The sequence below is a fragment of the Tachypleus tridentatus genome, chromosome 7, assembly GCF_004210375.1.
Source record: "Tachypleus tridentatus isolate NWPU-2018 chromosome 7, ASM421037v1, whole genome shotgun sequence".
Lineage (NCBI taxonomy): Eukaryota > Metazoa > Arthropoda > Merostomata > Xiphosura > Limulidae > Tachypleus > Tachypleus tridentatus.
This window is the reverse complement of record NC_134831.1, coordinates 147,323,023-147,342,828: the sequence shown is the minus strand read 5'-3', so window position 1 is coordinate 147,342,828 and position 19,806 is coordinate 147,323,023. Positions and strand designations below refer to the sequence as shown.

At 31.8% G+C, this 19,806-nt stretch overlaps 1 protein-coding gene across 1 annotated transcript in view; it reads right to left on the bottom strand.

The window, feature by feature from the left end:
- LOC143256856 (type 1 phosphatidylinositol 4,5-bisphosphate 4-phosphatase-like) overlaps positions 1-19,806 on the bottom strand; it is a 29,560-nt gene that overhangs the window by 4,835 nt on the left and 4,919 nt on the right. The window contains exons 3-7 of the mRNA XM_076514639.1: positions 8,901-9,007; positions 5,357-5,459; positions 4,610-4,659; positions 4,138-4,228; positions 3,308-3,362 (exon numbers count right to left, since the gene is read on the bottom strand). Of these exons, the coding sequence (XP_076370754.1) occupies positions 3,308-3,362; positions 4,138-4,228; positions 4,610-4,659; positions 5,357-5,459; positions 8,901-9,007 (406 nt within the window). The remainder of the gene's footprint in view (positions 1-3,307; positions 3,363-4,137; positions 4,229-4,609; positions 4,660-5,356; positions 5,460-8,900; positions 9,008-19,806) is intronic.

Here is a 19,806-nt window from a genome sequence, read left to right as displayed (position 1 = left end):
TCTTTCAAAAAATCTGAGTGGTTAGAGATAACCCTGAACCTTTTCAACACTGGTTTTTAAGTATGTAACATCAGTGCAATGCTTCCCTTCCTGTTTAGTGATATTCATAATCCATATTGAAATATAATGCATAAACTTTAAATATGTAAAACCACATTTACAAATTTAGTCTGAATGACCAATCATTTTAATTTCAAATCACATGATTCATCATTAAATGACCAATTTGCAAATTTGAGGGCTTGCTATGTTGAATAACTAATTTTTGAGCACTAACCCCACAGAAACACCTACTATAAGCAGCAAATATATTGATGATTATATCCTTATGGTATTAATGTATAGATATAACCTGGAAAATTTCTTACAGCAAGTTGGTCCTTTTCACTCTCCCATCCAATTCACTTAACATGATTTTCATTCTTCAGTAAAAATTATTATGTAATAATTACTTTTCTATTCTTATATTTATTAAATAACAATTCTCTATATTACTGAATTTAGATTCTTCTCATACAACACTAAAAATTGCGTCCCTCACTGACAGTTTTCAAGACTATGCATTGAAGATGGTTTTTACTATCAGAACTCAAGAAATAACTTTTTCACTAAAAGGGGATACCTCAAATTCCTATTAACCAGTGCTATCTCATTTCAAAATTAGCTAATCAATTTTGTGAATCATCCTTTCAAATCAGCCCCAAGAGATAATAAAGCCCTGTAGTATTTTTGGTACATCAATCTAGGAACAACAAAAGGTCAAGAATGAAATTATAGAGACTTACAAAATACTATAAAGAAGATCCAAAAATAAAAATGATGTTTAACAATCAACTCTTAATATCTTACAAAACTAACATTTGTAACATTTTGGTATATATCGATTTAATACCCAGAATCCACCCAGTACCTGATGTACATACAAACATACAAGGACCAAAGTTCATTATTTGCAGAAGACATTCCATTCCCACCTCCCACTGACTGTATAAATATGCAAATGTTGTAGGAAGCTACAATGAACAAACTATCACTTTAGGGATAAATCCCTAAACATCTTGGTGACAAAAGAACAACCATTCCAAGCATAAAATGACACTAAAGATTTCTTTGTAGTGGGTTTCAAGTATGTACGTTAGGAAACAACTAAAAAAAATATTCTGAAAGTAACCCAATTCACATACTAATACTATGACCTGAATCTTTTAAACTAACACTTCTCTTTCCAATAACTATAACACAAATACACATTATTTTATATTATTTATGTTTACTTTATTTTAATTAAGCTATTAATTTTACCAAACATATACTTTACTGTACTGCTGTAATTTACAAGTTCAAAATTACCATTAATTTAAATATCATTTTACCTTATTTTATTCATTAACTATCACAGAACTATTAAGTAATGCAATATCACAAACTTACACATATTTACTAGTGTTTGTGTGTGCACATCTTTCTCTTATATACATAGCTTGTAAAGTTCCAACAATGAACTCCAAATATTAACTATAGTAGCTTTTTTCTATTTATCAGCAATAATCAACCAGTTTTTTTCTTATGTATCTGTAAATGTGACTGAAAAATTAAATTGCTTTGAGCATTGTTCTTAGAATATAAAACAAAGTATACTTATTCAGTTCTACATTTTTTCACTTTTCTCAAACTACTTAGAACAAAAATCCATATATTTTCTTGCTACTAAAACTATTAATATTATGAAAAAGTATATTCTGTACATACACAGATGTTTATGTCATTTAAAACAGTTACACATTCATGGTCCCTATAAATTAATGCTTTTTCTTTCTAAAAAAAGAATGAAACCAACAGTCTAAACCATGGGAGGAATTTTGTGATGCAAGACATAATACTACTGAATACAAACACTGAGTAATCCTTATTTTTAAAGTTTTGATTTACAACACTCTCACCCATTCATTTTGTTCCAATACATAAAATTAGTAATTCACACCAAATTTTATACATAATGAATATCATTTAAGGATTTCTCAAGATATTTAAAATTTTACCTTGTAGTTTGCATTATCTGCACATTCCAGAATATTCAAGAACATTCAATATATAATATATTCATGCTGTCACTTTTTGTTTCTGCAATATTCTGTATAATGACAGTAGTTCTTAGAATTTCTGTGAGGGTATATATATGCTTGTTTATTTTTGAATTTCACATGAGAGCTATTTGCGCTAGCAGTCCCTATTTCAGCAGTGTAAGACTAGAGAGAAAGCAGCTAGTCATCACCACCCACTGCCAACTCTTGGGCTACTCTTTTACCAATAAATAGTGGGATTGACAGTCACATTATAATGCCCCCACAGCTGGAAAGGCAAGCATGTTTGATGCAACGGGGATTCAAACCCTTAGATTGCGAGTTGAACACCTCTACCACCTGGTCATGCCAGGCCAAGGGTATATATGCACTTAACTAGATTCTCTTCAGTATTATTTCAGCTGACACTATCAGCTTCTCATTGTAAATAGATATAGTGAAGACAGGACTACACTTTGCATGTTTTAGAAGAAATAACTGTACTAACAAGAAGTTACCTTCAAATAAGTTAATATTGCATGTGTTTTTCTATCATCACAAGAAATATCAAAGATAACAAAGCTAATAAAAAATTCAAAAAGAACTGAAAGAGAGTGAGCTACTTTGCGAATAATCTGGATGACCTTTTTGGTATCTCTCATAGAGATGTCCTGAAACTGATCAAAAAAGTAGGGGAAGCACATATTGACAAGAAACAGTGTGCAGAGCAGGAATAGCAAACCCTTAATAAAACTGTCAGTTGTTTTGAATAATTCCAAAGTGATGATGAAGTTGGTGGATACATTTTCAATAACAGTGATGAGGATAGAGGAGCAAAAAGGAAACAATAACAGTGCAAAAGTGACTAACCATACCAATATCATATAATTACACTTTTGTTACATATCACGTAGCACATAAAGCACCAAGTTATTGCAGTCCAGAACTTCAGTCTCATTAAGCAACCTCTAAACACAGTCCAAAAGAGATAAAGTTTAATGGTTTTTTTTTGTACTTTGGAAAACAATTAGGAGATAAGAGCTTTAAAATTGTTAGCCTGAAATTCTAAAAGCAAACAAGGACCACCTAGTGTACATGTAGATAAAAATGACGAAATTTTGCTGAAAGACTGAGTTTACACTTAATTTGTTAAAGATAACTGTTAATACTATGTTTAAGATATGTTCTTGCTCAGTCTTTGTTACATAAAAACTTAACCTGCATTTTTTAACAAAAACTTCACTTACCAATATACAAAACATACATTCCTCCAGACTTCTGAGCTACCTTGTAAGTTCCAATCTTTGTATTAAAAAAAAAGTTCTTTTTGAAATTTATTTCCCAAATATTCAGATTAAAAAAAAATATTAGGAAGTAAACCATATTTCATCATGGATATAAAAAATGAAACAAATAATCAACATCAATACAAAAGAAAACTAGAAGTCACTGGAAGTTACTGGCAGGAAAAAAAAAAAAAATCATGTTTCATACCATTAGTAAATATAGTCAACTGATATATGAATTTACCAAAATTGTTGTATCTTTGATTCCATAATTTTAATATACTACCATATGTACCATTTACTATATGAACAACAAGCTAATGAAAAAAAAGACTTAACAGATTATAATAATGTAGTTTTCCCCATTAATAAAAGAAATGATTCTTTGTAAACATGAAACACAAGGTAATATAAATTGATTAATGTATTATCTCTGTGTGTGCACATAAAAAAATTGAATCTAAAAATTATACTGTAAGATGAAAACAAGTATTTGTATTCTTGATATGAAATTAATCTTACACTCAAATTTACTCAGTAAAGACTTCATAAATTCAAAGAGAAATTTTAGTAAAAATACTTTAATACAATATCTCATTTTTTGTGTACAAGAAACTTGAACTATGTAACAAAAGTTTGCCAAATTGCATGAAAGTACATACATTTACTACTTTCAAAGTTATAGTATTTATATTTTCATGATTACAAAGGAATTCCAAGGTGAGTTTAATAAACTACATTTGGACTTAGAAAGTTAATATATAACAAACAAAAACTTTACAGTTGCTTACCGTTACTCCCAATGATATAGTCAAAAACATCATTGCTAATAACAGACATATAAAGCCTCGTCTGCGAGCAAATTCTGAACCAGCAGTTGAACTGCACAAGTACACAAGAGATGTGATAATCAATATGAGCTAGAACATACTTTTTATTTAAATGATTTTATTGCCTTGAAATGTATAAATGTTTACAAAAAGTACAATTACTTAAAGACTGTCTGAAACCTCCAAATGATTAGATATATATTTTGAAATAAACCCTGAACAATTAATTAATACACGTCCGGGCAATATTAAAGTGATACAATTTTTACTATTTCACTCAAGACTTAATATTAAATTTTTAAGAATATATATTTGCTACAGTTATATAAAATATTGCTATATTTTCTACAATTTACTGTTGAGTCTTGAGTCCTGCAGAACTCGGAGTTAAAATTACATTTCTTTTAAAAAATAGCTTACAATGCATACTCACACTTTTCTGCAATGAGGACAACGTGCCAAAGCATTGTTCAAGGTGTTGAACTATGAAACAAAGATTGTAACCAATTAATTACGTAATAACCATTTAAACAAGTTTAAAATGTGAATGTAAATACAATAACAGGTCATACTTTGTAGGTGCTGTACTAAAAAAGGGTCATTGCAAAATTGTATGAACAAAGAAGAAAGTGCACGAGAAATATTAAAATCATAATTACATATATCAGTTACTACTGCATAATTACCTTTAACTACCTCTATAGTAAATTCAGTAAATATTCTACAAACAGTTATGTTACCTTGGGATACTCTACATATAATTTGCTAAGGTAAATAAGTGATATCCCATTACATTATTATACAACAATGTGAATATTCAAAATCTTGTTTGTTTTTTTCATCAGATCACTTCATCACATATTGACTAAAGTTACTTTCTTCCAAAACATTATATTTTTATCTAATATGGCAAAACATCAAATAGATAAATAATGCAGTTAAAAAATTAATGATGAAGACTGGAATAAGACATTTCAGAGAAATTTTCTTCAAGTCTGGTTTTCTCTAAGATAACAATTTAAATTGAAAACATTTCAACAAATATCAAAGTCACAACAAAAACTGAACACAAAAGAAGTTCTTTTAACTTAGTGTATACAAAACTTATACCGAATTTTAGTGTGAAGATTGTAATCAATACAGTGCTTCATATCTTTCACAAAAATGTTAATATTTATACCAAAAAAATCCTCTGGCAATGTCCACACGCTATTCGACACATTCCAGGAACATGAGATGAAGGTGGGGTGACTGGACTCTGAGCCAGATTGATAATCTTTTTACTGATAAAATAAGAGTAAAATGAAAAACTAATTTTAAAATATCACTTCAGCATTCCAAGTTCAAAGTTCTCTCAAATTTTTTATTAAGTTTATAAAAGATTAAGAAAGTTACTATTTTGATATTATTACTAGAGTAACCCATTTGAATTAATATTAAAAGGTTTGCCTCTTTTGAAAAAAGCTTTTCTTGCCTCATGATTATGTTACAAATTTTCCTTTTCACTTCTTCATTCTTGAAAAAGTGAAAAGGAAAATTAATAAAATATAATTCTTAAAAAAAAAGAAACCACTGTTTAGGACTATGGCATCTTTTATGAATGTTCAAATGCACTTTTCTAAAACTAAGGCCTAAAGAAAAAAAATCCCAATCAAGTAGTTCATTTTGTACATTTATATTTGTTTAATACTTACAGATCAGCCAAGACATTCTGATGCAAGCAATAATGGGTGAAGCAAATCACTAGTACTTATGTCCTGCAAGTTATATTATTTCTTTAAATATTACTTTCATGAACAGTATTAGTTCAACTGTTTCCTGTACCTATCTAATCAATATTTACTATCATTACATATTTCTATTTTAATAATTATTACTGGGATTACATGAGAAAATATTCCTGATAGCAAGGGTACCCAACTTAGGAAATAATTATAAGGATTTGGGTAAGACAGTGTAAATGGAATTATACATGGGAAATGAAAATTAATGTGGAAAAACATAATACTATATATGATAAGATTCAAAGAGGAGTTACTATAAAACTGATTGACTGATAATGGAAAATTGGTATTAAAAAGAAAGACCAATGAGAAGGGTTCTGATACACATAAGCATGTGTGTGTGTGTGTGTGTGTGTGTGTGTGTGTGTGTGTGTGTAACCATTGGTAAAGTAATCCTGCTGAAAGGAAGATAAATTTCACTGCTGAATACATTGCTTTTGTTTACACAAGGAGCAGAGTAATGTTTGCCTATTAGCTCTAGAAATAATATATAATAAAATTTTAGACAATTTTAATTTGTGGTAGAACTACAGTAAACCATAATTTTGTTATATCTGTATGTGGATAATGTTCTACCTGCTTTATTGTAAAATCCTTTTGACTAAATGTTAAAAACCAAAAAACACATGAACAAATATATATGAAGAACTTAGATGCAATATGCCATATCCATGTAGTTATTCATTAGACATTTGAGATATCAATGGCATCATATTGATAGATATGTAGCACTAACTAAAAAGGCTTATAGACAAAATGTTTTTCAAAAAATTAAATTTGTAAAAGTGGAAATAAAATTTAATTTTTAAGATTTTATATATTAAATTTGTAATGGTTTTTACTTCATAAACAGACCACTTTTGATGTTATGGCAATTTATGCAAAATATGCAAAAATATGTGGTTTGTCAAAATGCAGTGGTGCACATTATGTTACCAGTGTTTGAATTTACCAATTTTAACCATATGTAAGATTCTATTGTCAACTTTGCAAATGTTTCCTTATAAACCACATCATGCCAAAGCAATAAAGAAGAGTATTTATTTGGCATTGAACCACTGGGCAAAATTGGAAGTCAATGACCAATAGCTTGCTCATATCTTAACATGTTGGCTCCCACACGACCCACCAGTGTGTTATGATAGTCTTCCAGTAAGACCCACTGGCGAATTGTGATCTATTTTCTTTTTAAAGGGCCATTTATTAGATGGGACAATGGTTACGTATACACTCTTTCTAAAAAAAATAGTAACTGTAAAATGACTAGTAGGACCCTGGAAACTATTGGCAAAACAGGCTTGAAAGACAACATATTAAAGGAGTGTTGAAGCATACTTCACCTTTCTGAAAGTATCAGCATGTGCAACTTATTATCTGGTTGAAAAGTAACCTAGATAAAACATTTCTTACATATCTTCATGATGCAAATAACAGTGTGAAGTGGTTTTACAACTGTGACAATATAAGAACATTTAAAAAAAACCATCAGTAAATGGATGACAAACCTGTACAATTAATACTTCACAAAGGTCACAACCAGTGTAATCCCCACACTGCATAAATCAAATGTGAAGGACACTATAGTTTTTATGCATGGCAGTGTTCCTCTGATTAAACCATCTTGTGGGAGAATTTTTAAGGCAATCATTCAATATGCATCAAATGTGAAATTTGCACCCTGTAATATCCTTAACACCCTTGTGCTATTTTTCTATACCATACCATTTGTAAGCTATAACATGCCAAACTGTGAACCTTTAATAATATTTACACCTGTCTATTTCAGTTTATCTTCTGGGTCAGGAATGATCTGATGAAATAATAATAATGATAGGTACATTTCATTTTACTTTCAGACAACACACAAAGAATATAACACAAAATGATCCAAGTTTCAGGGTTTACCTCATAAAACAGACCTTTTAAAAACAATTATATATTGTGATTTTATTAACTTCCAAACAATACTCTATGTTGTGTCTACAAAACAGTGTTCAGTAAAAATACTATGATAACTATATATATGGGTCATCAGTGCATTTCATCTCACTTTCTTAATTGTTGGATAAAAGCAAAGTCCTAAAAATTATACATTTTTTTTGTATGTGTTGAGACAAGGACAGGTCAAGTAGTTTTTTCTAGCATTTCTTCCACTGGACAAAGTTTTTCAAACATTGCACATCCCTAATTAATTCAGATCAAACAAAAGCCAATCCAACAAAGAACTGATACAGATTTAGGACTAACCTAAATCTCCTAAGCTGGCTGAATCTGCAACATATTATTGAGATTATAATTAAAAATATTAATAACAAGGGTACCCAAATGATGAAAGAATACATTGTAATCATAGGAAAATGTTAAAAACAGTATACTGAATTAGTACATTTATTATTAAGTTTTCATTCTAAACAGTGTAATTTATTTATCTTGATTAGAAGTTAAAATTAGTTCAAGCATGTCCAAACAGCAACTAAACAATTCAAGTTGTACTTCACTAGTTTACACTAAAACTTACTCCATTAGTTATGTTTAAGAATACATTCCTGTGTTTTTATGTGAAATTGCTAATACAAACAGCTTTATTGCAAACTGTGTGACTTGCATTACAAATTTCTTTCAAATTAGATAATTCACACCCATTTGATCAAATAAACCACATAGTTGAAGGTGTTTGAAACACATTTTTGTTACTTCCTTCTTAAGATATCAGTCCAATAAAAGCAAAATTGATCTAAAATATGGAAATGTTAAAAAAGAAAATGTATATATATTGGCTATAAAAGTTTCTTATATCAAAAGTTAAACTAGGTAATTAATCTATCTTTTTCTTATTTTTTCATATATGTACATACACACATACATGACATTTCAACTTTATTTGTACATGCAGCTTAACTTATTCCTGAATAATCCATAACCTCTTCATAATATACATACCAATTTTGTCGAGGGCACGCAATTCTCTGGGAAGTAGCTTTACATATCAACAAACAGTTACAAGGACACCGCACATACTTCTTTCCTGGTGGAGCATTCTTAATTGGCTGAAATTATTGAATTTAAGCATGATAAATATTTTATTATAAAACATTTTGTCAACTTTTATTATCTTGTTGTTTGACAATTACTTTGTTTTTGTTTTGATATCTTACTGGGCTTGATGTTTTGTGTTGTTTTTTTTGTTATTTTTTAGGATGGTGAAGTGAACATTGATGGCTTTAATGGCCTTTTGACAACCTAACACTTGTAACTTTGAAATATGTTTTTACTTTACAGGTATTTATTTTTTGTCAAACTATCAAACCCTATATTTACATCTTATTGCTTTTAATTTCCCTGACATAAAATGTATTTAATGTACTTACAACACACTGCAAACCAACAGAAACCACACATCAAAAATTATTTACTGCAGTAATGGCACTGTGAGCCATATTGTAACTAGTAATAATTCTCTACATTTCAAATAAATCATGCACCTTTTACTGACTAGGTAACTTTAGTATTTTACTACATGAAGTAGCATTTGACCATCATCTCAGAAAAGAAAAAATGTGTGGATGTTTTATACATTACAGTTGGGTACTTTAATTGATTAATCAACATAATTACTTATAAGCACTAATTGCATTAATTAGTACCTCATAAGCTAATTGATTCACTGAAATTGTTGTTACAAAAATATTCAACCAATAAAAAAATAGGAATTCCAATTATTTATTGAATTTGATTATTACAAATAATCAAAATCAGGGGTAGAAATATTCTAAATTTTCAGCAGGACACATGTCCTGCTAGACAGTAAAACTTGCTGGATAGTTGAAATTTTAGCAGGACACCTCAAAATTGTCACTGGACCGAAAACAAGAAATCAAGTAGAGACAATTATTATATAAAACAATCATTTTTATTTATGGCACTGAAACATTATTTCTAAGCAAGTGGCAACAAGCCTTGTATCCATTAAAAATGACATCAATCAAACTGGTAGATTTAGTCATCCAGCACTAAGACATCAGCTGATGTAGACTCAGTATCTCTAGTCTCTACATGTGCGAGTTCCATGTGGCCCCACAAATCGTCTGGTTTTTTACTGTCTTTTTACTTATGAAGATGGAAGTTTCTTCATCCATCAATTGAGCAACGGTCTCTTTTGTGGCACTTTTTGAGCCTATGGCTCTTGTCTGACCACTAATAGCAATCACCTTTCCTCTATTTAACCACTTACCAGTTTGTTCACATGTTGTACCTTTCCTCTAAGTAACCACTTGCCAGTTTGTTCACATGTTGTGAGCTCTTTAACAATTTTCTGGGATCTCTCAACATGATTCAGATTGCCCAGCTTCTCTTTGCAAACAGTGAGTTTTTCAGAAACAATGATCACAGTAGCAGAACTGACTTGCATTTTAAGACTAAGAGATGTCAAAACATGCAGAACTGCTAAGAGTATGTCCATGTACAGGATGAATTTAAGGCTTGTCAAAGTACTGAACAATCCTACAGCTTTCTGTCCACGTTTCCCTTTGTCATGCAGCTTTACTTGATACAAATGCTCTGCTAAAGCTAGCCAGTTATGATAAAACTGATTCCAGAATGCATTCTTTGTAGGCCACCCACTGGGTTCATGTCCCTTTTGTTGGCTTTACCAGCTTCTTTGAGGCCAGCCCAGTTCTGTGGCAAATTGTTGTAAAACTTCCATAGGTTTTCTAAAACGGTTTGGATACTATCCAGGTAAGGGATGTCCTTGATGGTCTTCTTAATTGCAAGTTCCAATCTGTGACTAATACAGTGGATCCCTATCAAATAAGGTTTTTGCACCTTCAATCTGTTGACAAGTCCTTTATTTGTGCCAAAATTAACAGCTTCCCCATCACCTGTCAGACATACAATTGATTCAAGCCAGTCAGAAAACTTGCCATATACGAACAATGCTGCAAGTACAAAAAATTAGTACCCAATATTAGTTAGTTTCTGTAAAAAAAAATGTAAGTTTGTACTTTGGAAAATTCAATTGCTCCATTATTTATTACGCTAGTTGTGCTAGGTTAAGCTCCAATTCTGTCAGTGGTTAATACATGGTTCTTCTTGGTTTAAATCAATTGAAAAATGCTTGAGTTTTCACTGATGTATATTAATAATGGAATGAATATGTAAACCTGAATTAAAACACAAATGTACATGAAATATTGTCCATTTTAATTTTTCTTAATTAGGAATTCAGGATGAATCCAGAAAATTCTCATCCCAGGTAATTAAGAAACCTATACCTCAACTAAGTGTCTGTAGAAAGTGTTCAGAATCAGCCTTCTCAACTGACTGCAGACACAGGAAGTGGGTTACTGGGTAACAGTCACTGTCCAGGTATCTTACATAGACTATCTCCTGCTCAATGTTGGCAGTGTCTGTTGAGCCGTCAGTTATAATGCCAAAGAATAATGAGGTGTGCAGACAAGATCTGACCTTAATTCTAATTGTTTCTGCAATATTCTTCGTAAAGATAACTGCTTGTTTGTCATTGGCATAATGTTCTGTTAAGTTCATACCAAAGTTGTGCTCCTGCAGCAACAGAAGCTCTTGAAAATCACTGAATGGTTTGGCATTCAAAGCCATATAAAGGGCAGTCCTGAACAGTACAAGCAAACAATCTTTCTCAGTCTGGTCAAGTTTGCTCAATTCTTTCATCATGGGAGTTAAATCAGGTGTTTCTTTTGCTGTCTTAGCTTGACAACTTAGACTGTGGGTGTAACTGTTTTCATTCTCCTTAACAGCATTTCCTCCCAGGTTGGAAGATCCTGTTATGAAGGTGTTCTTCTGCCTTCCACTACTTTGGTCATATTCCTGACAAATTGAGCAAATCATCAGTCCGGTAGCATTATTATACTCCAGCCATGGTCGGCCTCTCTTCCATTTATCCTGGAAACAATGAGTAGGCTTAGTGCCAGTACTAGTGGTCACAGTTTTTGCTTTAACACTTGGGCTTGGGTAAACAAGCTTGGGGTTTTTCACTCAGGGTTCCATAGTGTTGTCTTCTGATTCATTAGTTTTGCTCGTGAAGCCAAACTGAAATAGATCGTGAGACTTTCCCGTTTTTTACTATCAGACGCAATGGTCAGATCGCCATGAATGTTTTGCAGTCACGTGACTATCCAGGACAGCACGGATAAAGCGACCTAAAAAGTATATTTTGTGAGAGTTCAAGACAGTGTTTTTTTTTTAATTTGATTTTTTTTTTGTCTTAAATTAAATCTTAAATTTTGCATGATATTTTCCACTCATTATAGAATATATTTTTAAGCAAAATCTTTGAGCTGTGCATACATGATTTGGGGAAAGGGGGGGGAGTCTCAATCTCAGTTCTCACTGCCAATAAACTTGCTCACCTCATCTTTTTCATTGCAAAGCTATCAAAGGTAGTTGTCACCAATGCTAAACTGCTGACGAGTAAAAACAACTGGCTAGCAGCACCCTCTACCAGATCTGGCTAATGAGATAAAAACCCTATAACTCAAGCACCTTTGAAAAGTGGACCATTCTTCTTCAGAGGTAAACTGGGAGTGGTGCTGTAATCAAACGAGTCATACATATACAATTTTCCAGGAAATGCTAATTTATTTTTACTGTTTCTCTAAACACTCCTTTCACTTTCTTATTTCTAAGTTAGTCAAATGCCTCAGAAAGGAAGTGGATAGTAGACAAGTACTACAGGAGAATCGATAGCGGTAAGACAAAGGTAGAAAACTGGGTTTTGGACAAATAAACAGGACGAACATGGCTTACCCTTCATAGAGGCAAAGTAATTCCAACTGTTTAGGACCAAGGAATGGAAATTCAGCATGATAGTAGGCTAAATCAAACTGATCCAAAGCCTGTAGAGAAGGAAGAATACTAGTAGACTCACACATCCAAGATACAAAAATATCTAGGAAAGACGGGAACACAAAATACTGAGAGGAGGGAGTATCTTGTAGCAATGAAGGAAGAAAATTGGAAAAACTTATAAAACAGAACACCTGAAAAATGATGTTCAAAAAAGCTGTATTAGGCCCAGCTGATTCTGCAGTACAGGCAGAGGAAGACAGTAAAATAAGGTAGAAGAAACAAACTGTCAAATTCCTTGTCTTCCTGAACTTTTGCATGTTCAGAAAGAAATTGAACAACATCAGGAGAAGGTTGACTCATATAATGATCAATCTCTTGTAAAACGAGAACAGACAACTCATAGTTGATTTCCCCCACCTGTTTCCTGTGCACGTATGCTGGTAGATGGTATTACCTCTGAAATGGTAACTTGGACTTCAGGATTCATCATTAAAGATGAGTAACCAAACATAGCAATTTAAAACTAAATAAATGAAAAAAACTAGGAAAAATTTATCCTTATATTTGAAAACTTTGAAAAATGAAAATAATTCCACTTCAGAAAAAATTACAAATCAGGTCAATCAACATTAATTTTTTTTTTAATTTAAAAAAAGAAACAATTGAAAAGCACAATGAAAAACATCTTTGACACAAACACTGGCAAACAAAAAGTGATAGTTTGGTAGAATCAAATATAGATAGTCAGATGCATCACACTCCTATTGGTGGACAATTGTAGTATTATGATTTACATCTGAAATGCATTTGAACCACATTCATTATGAGATATGACAGAGTTCAAAGCTTGTGCCTTGCAAAAATGCTTAGAGGGCAGCACTGAATGAGAACAGCTACATCTGTTAGTGAAGGTACTGTATCAGAAATGATGATTGCAAAAGCCACAAAGGTCAGTTTTGTTTTGTTTTTTAATACAAGGTGAGAAAGAGAGGGTTATAGAGGGCATGTAATAGTTATCAGTTAACCTAGTTGATAAGCTTGTCAATTAACCAGTTAGCAAATACCACCATTTGCCTAATTTCTATGATACTGGAGTTTATCATGAAGATGCACTGGTGATTTATACAGGAGTTATATACAATAAGTGATTGCATGTAAATGGTCAATTTAACATTAAAACAAATACAAGATAGTATTATGCACTTCCTTCAACAAGAATAGTTTGTTTTTATGCTACCATAAATTTATCAGCATAAGACTGAATTCCTGCTCCAAATCTTGTATTACTCTCACAATCCAGCCAAGTTATTTGATTGCCACTTGGCCTTCTCATTTTCAAATAAGAATACAACCTTAATAATAAATAATCATGAATTAATTCAAATCAACCCATGTTTGCTAGAATTACATATTTTAAAATTTGTTTTCTGAATAACACTTCACACCATTTTCTACATGCTTAGAATCAGTCTTGTTGTAAGGTGAAACCTCAAGCTTTTTGAAGTATAATGCTCATTTTATCCTTTTGGCTAAGCAATGTTTTTTGACAAGCTACACCTAAATTATACATATGTTTACATACAAACTGTTTTGGCAGTAACATCACATGTATTTATAGTTATATCATTAACAATACAGTAATGTGCAAAAGTGTTATGACAGTCAAAAATTAAATTTCAGGCTACTTTCAAAGAACAATAGAATGTAAATTAAAGACGAAACATCAAAATGTTATTAATCTTCATATTTAGTATAACAGAAACTCGGTGGAAGTGCTTGAGTTTAACAAACAGTTAATATTTTGTGTGCCCCCTTTTGCTCTAATAACTACAGAGTCTTTCTGACACTGTTGCAACATGCGTGTCCTTTGGGATTTTACTCTAAGTGTCTCTAACACACTACCATAAAGTGTCTTTTGATGCAACTTTAGATTTGTCAAATTTTTGATCTATCAAATCCCAGAACTACTCAACTAGGTTCTGATTGGGGCCATTGCATCATTTGAATGATTCCAGCATTTTTTCTTATTCAAGTAATTTCTGCACAAGTTGGATGAGTGTTTAGTAGCACAATCCTTTACCAATAATATGCAAACCACTAGATATACAATGATGGATCAGTACCTGATGGTACATGTGCTGGTCTGTTATTCCATCTCTTTTGCAAATATCTCCTGTGACCTCAAAGAAAAATGCCACCAAACCATCACACTGCCTCCCAATGCTTTATGGCAAGTACTATACAAGGAGGTAAGTATCTTTGACATTTTCTTACACTAGATGTACAATCTATGCTTTGAATCAAATATGTCAATCTATACTCATTCCTCCATAACACTGTTTTCCAATCTTCAAAAGTCCAGTTTTGTTCTTTTTTTTGCAATTTTCAGTCTCTTAACAATATTTGGAGATCAAAGGAAAGATTTTATTTAAGGTTTTATTCAACTGTCACACAGCCAAATATTCCTTTCTTGTCAAGTCTTTTATGACATTGTAAATCTGGATACTTTTCTATCATTTGGTACATAACTATATACATTATGTTTAAGTTCAGTGGCAGTCTTCCTTCTATCCCAAAGGCTGCATAAATGAAGATACTTAACATCAATATTGAATTAAGGCATTCTACTTTTTCCTTTCCTATTTTCAAATTTACTTGTCTTCGTCTGAAGATCTAGGGTGTACTTAATGCTGTTTGGGAAGCATTTCAAGTCTATATAACTTGACCAATTTGCCAGAAAGTCCAACCAGCATCACATACAGCTGTATGTAAACTTTCTGCTCTCCTGATAATTCTCTGTTTTTGGACTGTGACATGACAAAACTTCACAAGTGTTTTTTTTTGTTTTTTTTAACTAAGGTTCATTTTTGTAGTGATATTAAATTGATTTATTTTAGCATATACTGGTACTGTATAACAATGTTTTGGGACATCTTGGCTGTTCCATACTCTAACCTCAAATAAAAAAAAAACTTAAAACTAGCCCTTATCTTTTATATACTTATCAAGCATTTTATTAAACTCATAAATATACTGCTTCCACAAGCTCTGAAGGCAACACATTCCAAAGGTCAACCACCCTGTTAGAAAAATAATACTATCCTTGTCAAAGATGACTCTTACTCTGTAAAATTCATACTTGTTCCCTAATCCTACTATTCTCACTATTAAAAAACATGAAAAAATAATGATGCACCAACACTATCTACTCCCTTTAGAATATTAACATCTCTATAAGATCTCCCCTAACTCTTCTTTTTATATTGCAAAGAAACTTTTGTCATCAAAATCAATCATGTTTCAGTTACTCCCAATTACATCAAAGCCCTCCATTCCTACCAAGTCATTTATTTCTTACACTTCAGCATTATAATAGGAACAATCCTTATGACAAACCTATCCTTATGACTACATAGTTCAGCATTATAATAGGAACAATTAAGCCTATCCTTATGACTATGTCTATTTTCATTTTCTATGCTGAACTTTTTTCTGCTTCTTATTCTTATTGTATTTAATTAATGCTGGCCCTCACCACTGGCTAGTCCTAGTTTAAACTTTCTTTCACACCAGTTAACAGCCTTAGTAAATAAGACGATTCTTACCCTATTTAAATGTAAACCTTCCATTCCTAAAAGCTGCTTTCTTCCACTGAAATGATCCTATTAGTCCAACCAGTCTATCTGCTTATTCTTGCATACTAACCTAAACATACCATTTAGCCCAAGTTACATACTTCTAACTTCATCCCCACATTTAATTCTGGGTAGTATCCACAACAAAATTAAGTTATGGCCTTTTATTTAAATATCTTTATCAACCCCTTGTATTTATTAATTAATTTCTCTGACATACCTTTCCCTATATCATTAGCACCTACATGCACCATTAAAATTGCATCTCTGCAAGTCCCCTTTATTATATTTCCTGCTTTGTCAGTTATATCCTGTGGCTCTGGGTAGCATAATCAGATTCTTTTCTCCCCATTTACCTCACAGTCTACCTTATCCACACGTTCTGTCAAGAAATAACCCATAACTTGTAACTTCCTTATTCACATCTTTCTCTGAATCTTTTGTTTTCTTACCATCCAGTAGTTCCTCATCTGCAGAAGCCAAGGGTTGTTTGTTTTTGTTTGGATTTTGCTCAAAGCTACATGAAAGTTATCTGCACTAATCATCCACAACTTAGCAGCATGAGACTAGAAGGAAGGCAGTCAGTCATCATCACCCACTGCAAGCTCTTGAGCTGTTCTTTTACCAATGAATGACCATCCCTTTATAATACCCCCACAGCTGAAAGGACAAACATGTTTGGTGAGACAGGAATTTAAACCAGTGACCCTCAGATTACAAGTCGAGCACCCTAACCACTTGGCCATGCCAGGTCCACCAAAGACTAAAACTTGTTGCTCAACAGAATAGCTTCATTATAACTAACTTCACTACCTTTTGTCTAATAGTACTCTTTCTAACTTACTGAAAGTCATTGTTAGCTGATGCACGTGCTTAAATTTCTCCTGAAATCCTGCTAAATCTTTGCTAGTTTCTTTATAGAGTTAAGACACTGCATGGTGTACCAAGACAGTTATTTCAGGCCCTAAATTTAACCAGTATGTTCATTCAAGCAGAATCTTTATGATATGTCCTTGGCTTGGTGCAAGTATGTGGGAATTCTAAAGAATGTTAAGTGTTCTCATCTTGGCTCATTCAGTTGTCAACAGGGATCAGTAAAGCATTACCACAATGTTGTAATTTACATTTTCTAATAGCATAGAAGAATTTGCTTCTTGAAATGGAAAGAATACTAAAATACTCCTTTGTCCTAACACTTGCATATTACTGTATATCTACTGGATTAATGTGCAGCATGCAAACAGCATAACCTTAGTTATTTAACATCACTTTTGAAACGTTTGCCCCTCACCCCCAAAACTGCTTCTATTATCAACATGAAATAATTTTTTCTCAATATGCCTTCATCTGCTGAAACTTTGATTTCTGCTCATCACAATATGATATTTATGAGCAAGAAATTAAAATTGCATTCACAATAATACAATTACCCACACTTTTTTTTTTTTATGAGCAGTAAGCTTTATGTTCAGTTGATTGGATGAGAGACAATCACAGTGAAAGATAACATGTAAATTAACTCTTCCAATTCATTTTTATACAACAGTGGGGAAAAAAACCCATAATATTTGCATTTTACATGCCACTTCCAATTACTGAAGATATAAAAATTTCTATTTATATGCATTAACATAATTCTGTAACATGTTATCCTCAACTCCTGAAAGAAGATACATATGACTTTATAGTAAAAGGTGTTCTCAACTGAAGCCAAAATTGAAAAGTGCTGTAAACAAATAATGTTGTACTGATTATTACAATGTCATCTCCCTGCATACCTTTCATTTTAGAAACTATTCAGATCAAGCCCTCACAAGAAACTGTAAGGTGTCCTTTGTATTACAGCTGCAGCTTCACTGTTCAATTCAATTTAGTTGAATAACCATATATGAAAGTGACCAAGAGTAACTATAGCCATGCTCTTACTGCATTTGTTTTTTCAGAATATTTCAAAATATTTTTTTCTCAGGCACAATGAAATTTCAAACAATGGAAAAGTTAGATTATTACGTCACCATTCGATAACATAAGAATGCTTCCAACATCATTTGAAAATGTATCAATTGTAAATGGTAAGCAGTCTGAGCACTTGAATTAGTATAACTGCTAATAGTTTTTTTTCAGTTACTCTATTTCTAACTTCCCTATTTATTTACATTTTGGAAACTAAGTTGTTTTTTTATATAATTTCCTTCTTTCACATACATATCACAAGTTCTTTTTATAGTGCACCAAAATCAATTGCTCTGTTAATCAAAACTGTCAGGTTCTACACTTAGTTAACTAGTTGGTTTTCCAACTAACACTTTAGATTCAATGTTGTTGTTTTTCAGTATCTATCAAGTTGGCAGGTTTTCCTTTTCTATGAAGAAACTGTTTACATAATTTTACTCATTCCTCTCTTCTTGATGACAAGAAACCCACTTGAAATAGAAATGTATCTTGGAATGGCTGATAAGAGTATTAATACTGTTATTCTCTGCTTATCAGTAAGTGTTAATACCCATACCAGCTGTTCTAAGATACATTTTTATTCCTCTTATTTTGATACCAACTGCTCACAATGAAGATCCAAGCAATGTAATTTTATAATTATCTGAGAAGACAATTGGAGCTCTATTCAATAACATTACCCATACTACAACATTGAAGATTTTCTTATAACTACCATATCAAGACATACAGTAGTGTATTACAATCTAAAAAACAACCTGCAGGACATATTGTACAGTATTAACAGATGTAAGAGTTTATATTCATTTTCCACCATCTTTAGTTCAAACAGTGGTAGTCCAAACTATCATACATTTTCAGTGGATGTGCTATATTGGATGCTTACTTCATTTACCAAATTGTAAGGCAATCCATTAAGAAACAATTGAGATATCCCCAATTTAAATTTTCTTTCTCTTTCATTTTGCACCAAAAGTACACAAACTTTATTTTATGGAAAAAAACAACAAATTTTATAGATTTGTTTTTTTCAAACTTGGTACACTAATATATCTTTGCAGCATACAATTTGAAGTCACATTTAGTCTTGTATAACACATTACAAGTCTCATATAAACCAAAGTTATACAACAAAAAACACTCAAATTGAAAAAAAATTTTAGCACACATACACAAAAGATCACACAAGTTATCGTTCTGATATTTTCACTCCAGCTTCACCCAAAAGTGAACAATTTAGTTTTTTTATCATTTGGATTAAAGATTGCCAATTTCAAGCAGCAAAACTGTATGGTGAAAGAACATGCAAATACATAGGTATTGGTTAGGACACGCAAACAAATTTAGCAGCTTCTAGCTCAAGGTTTCAAAAGATAAATGGGATTTACAGTTATTATTCACTGCTAACTTTTAAAGATAAATTTACTAAATTTTAT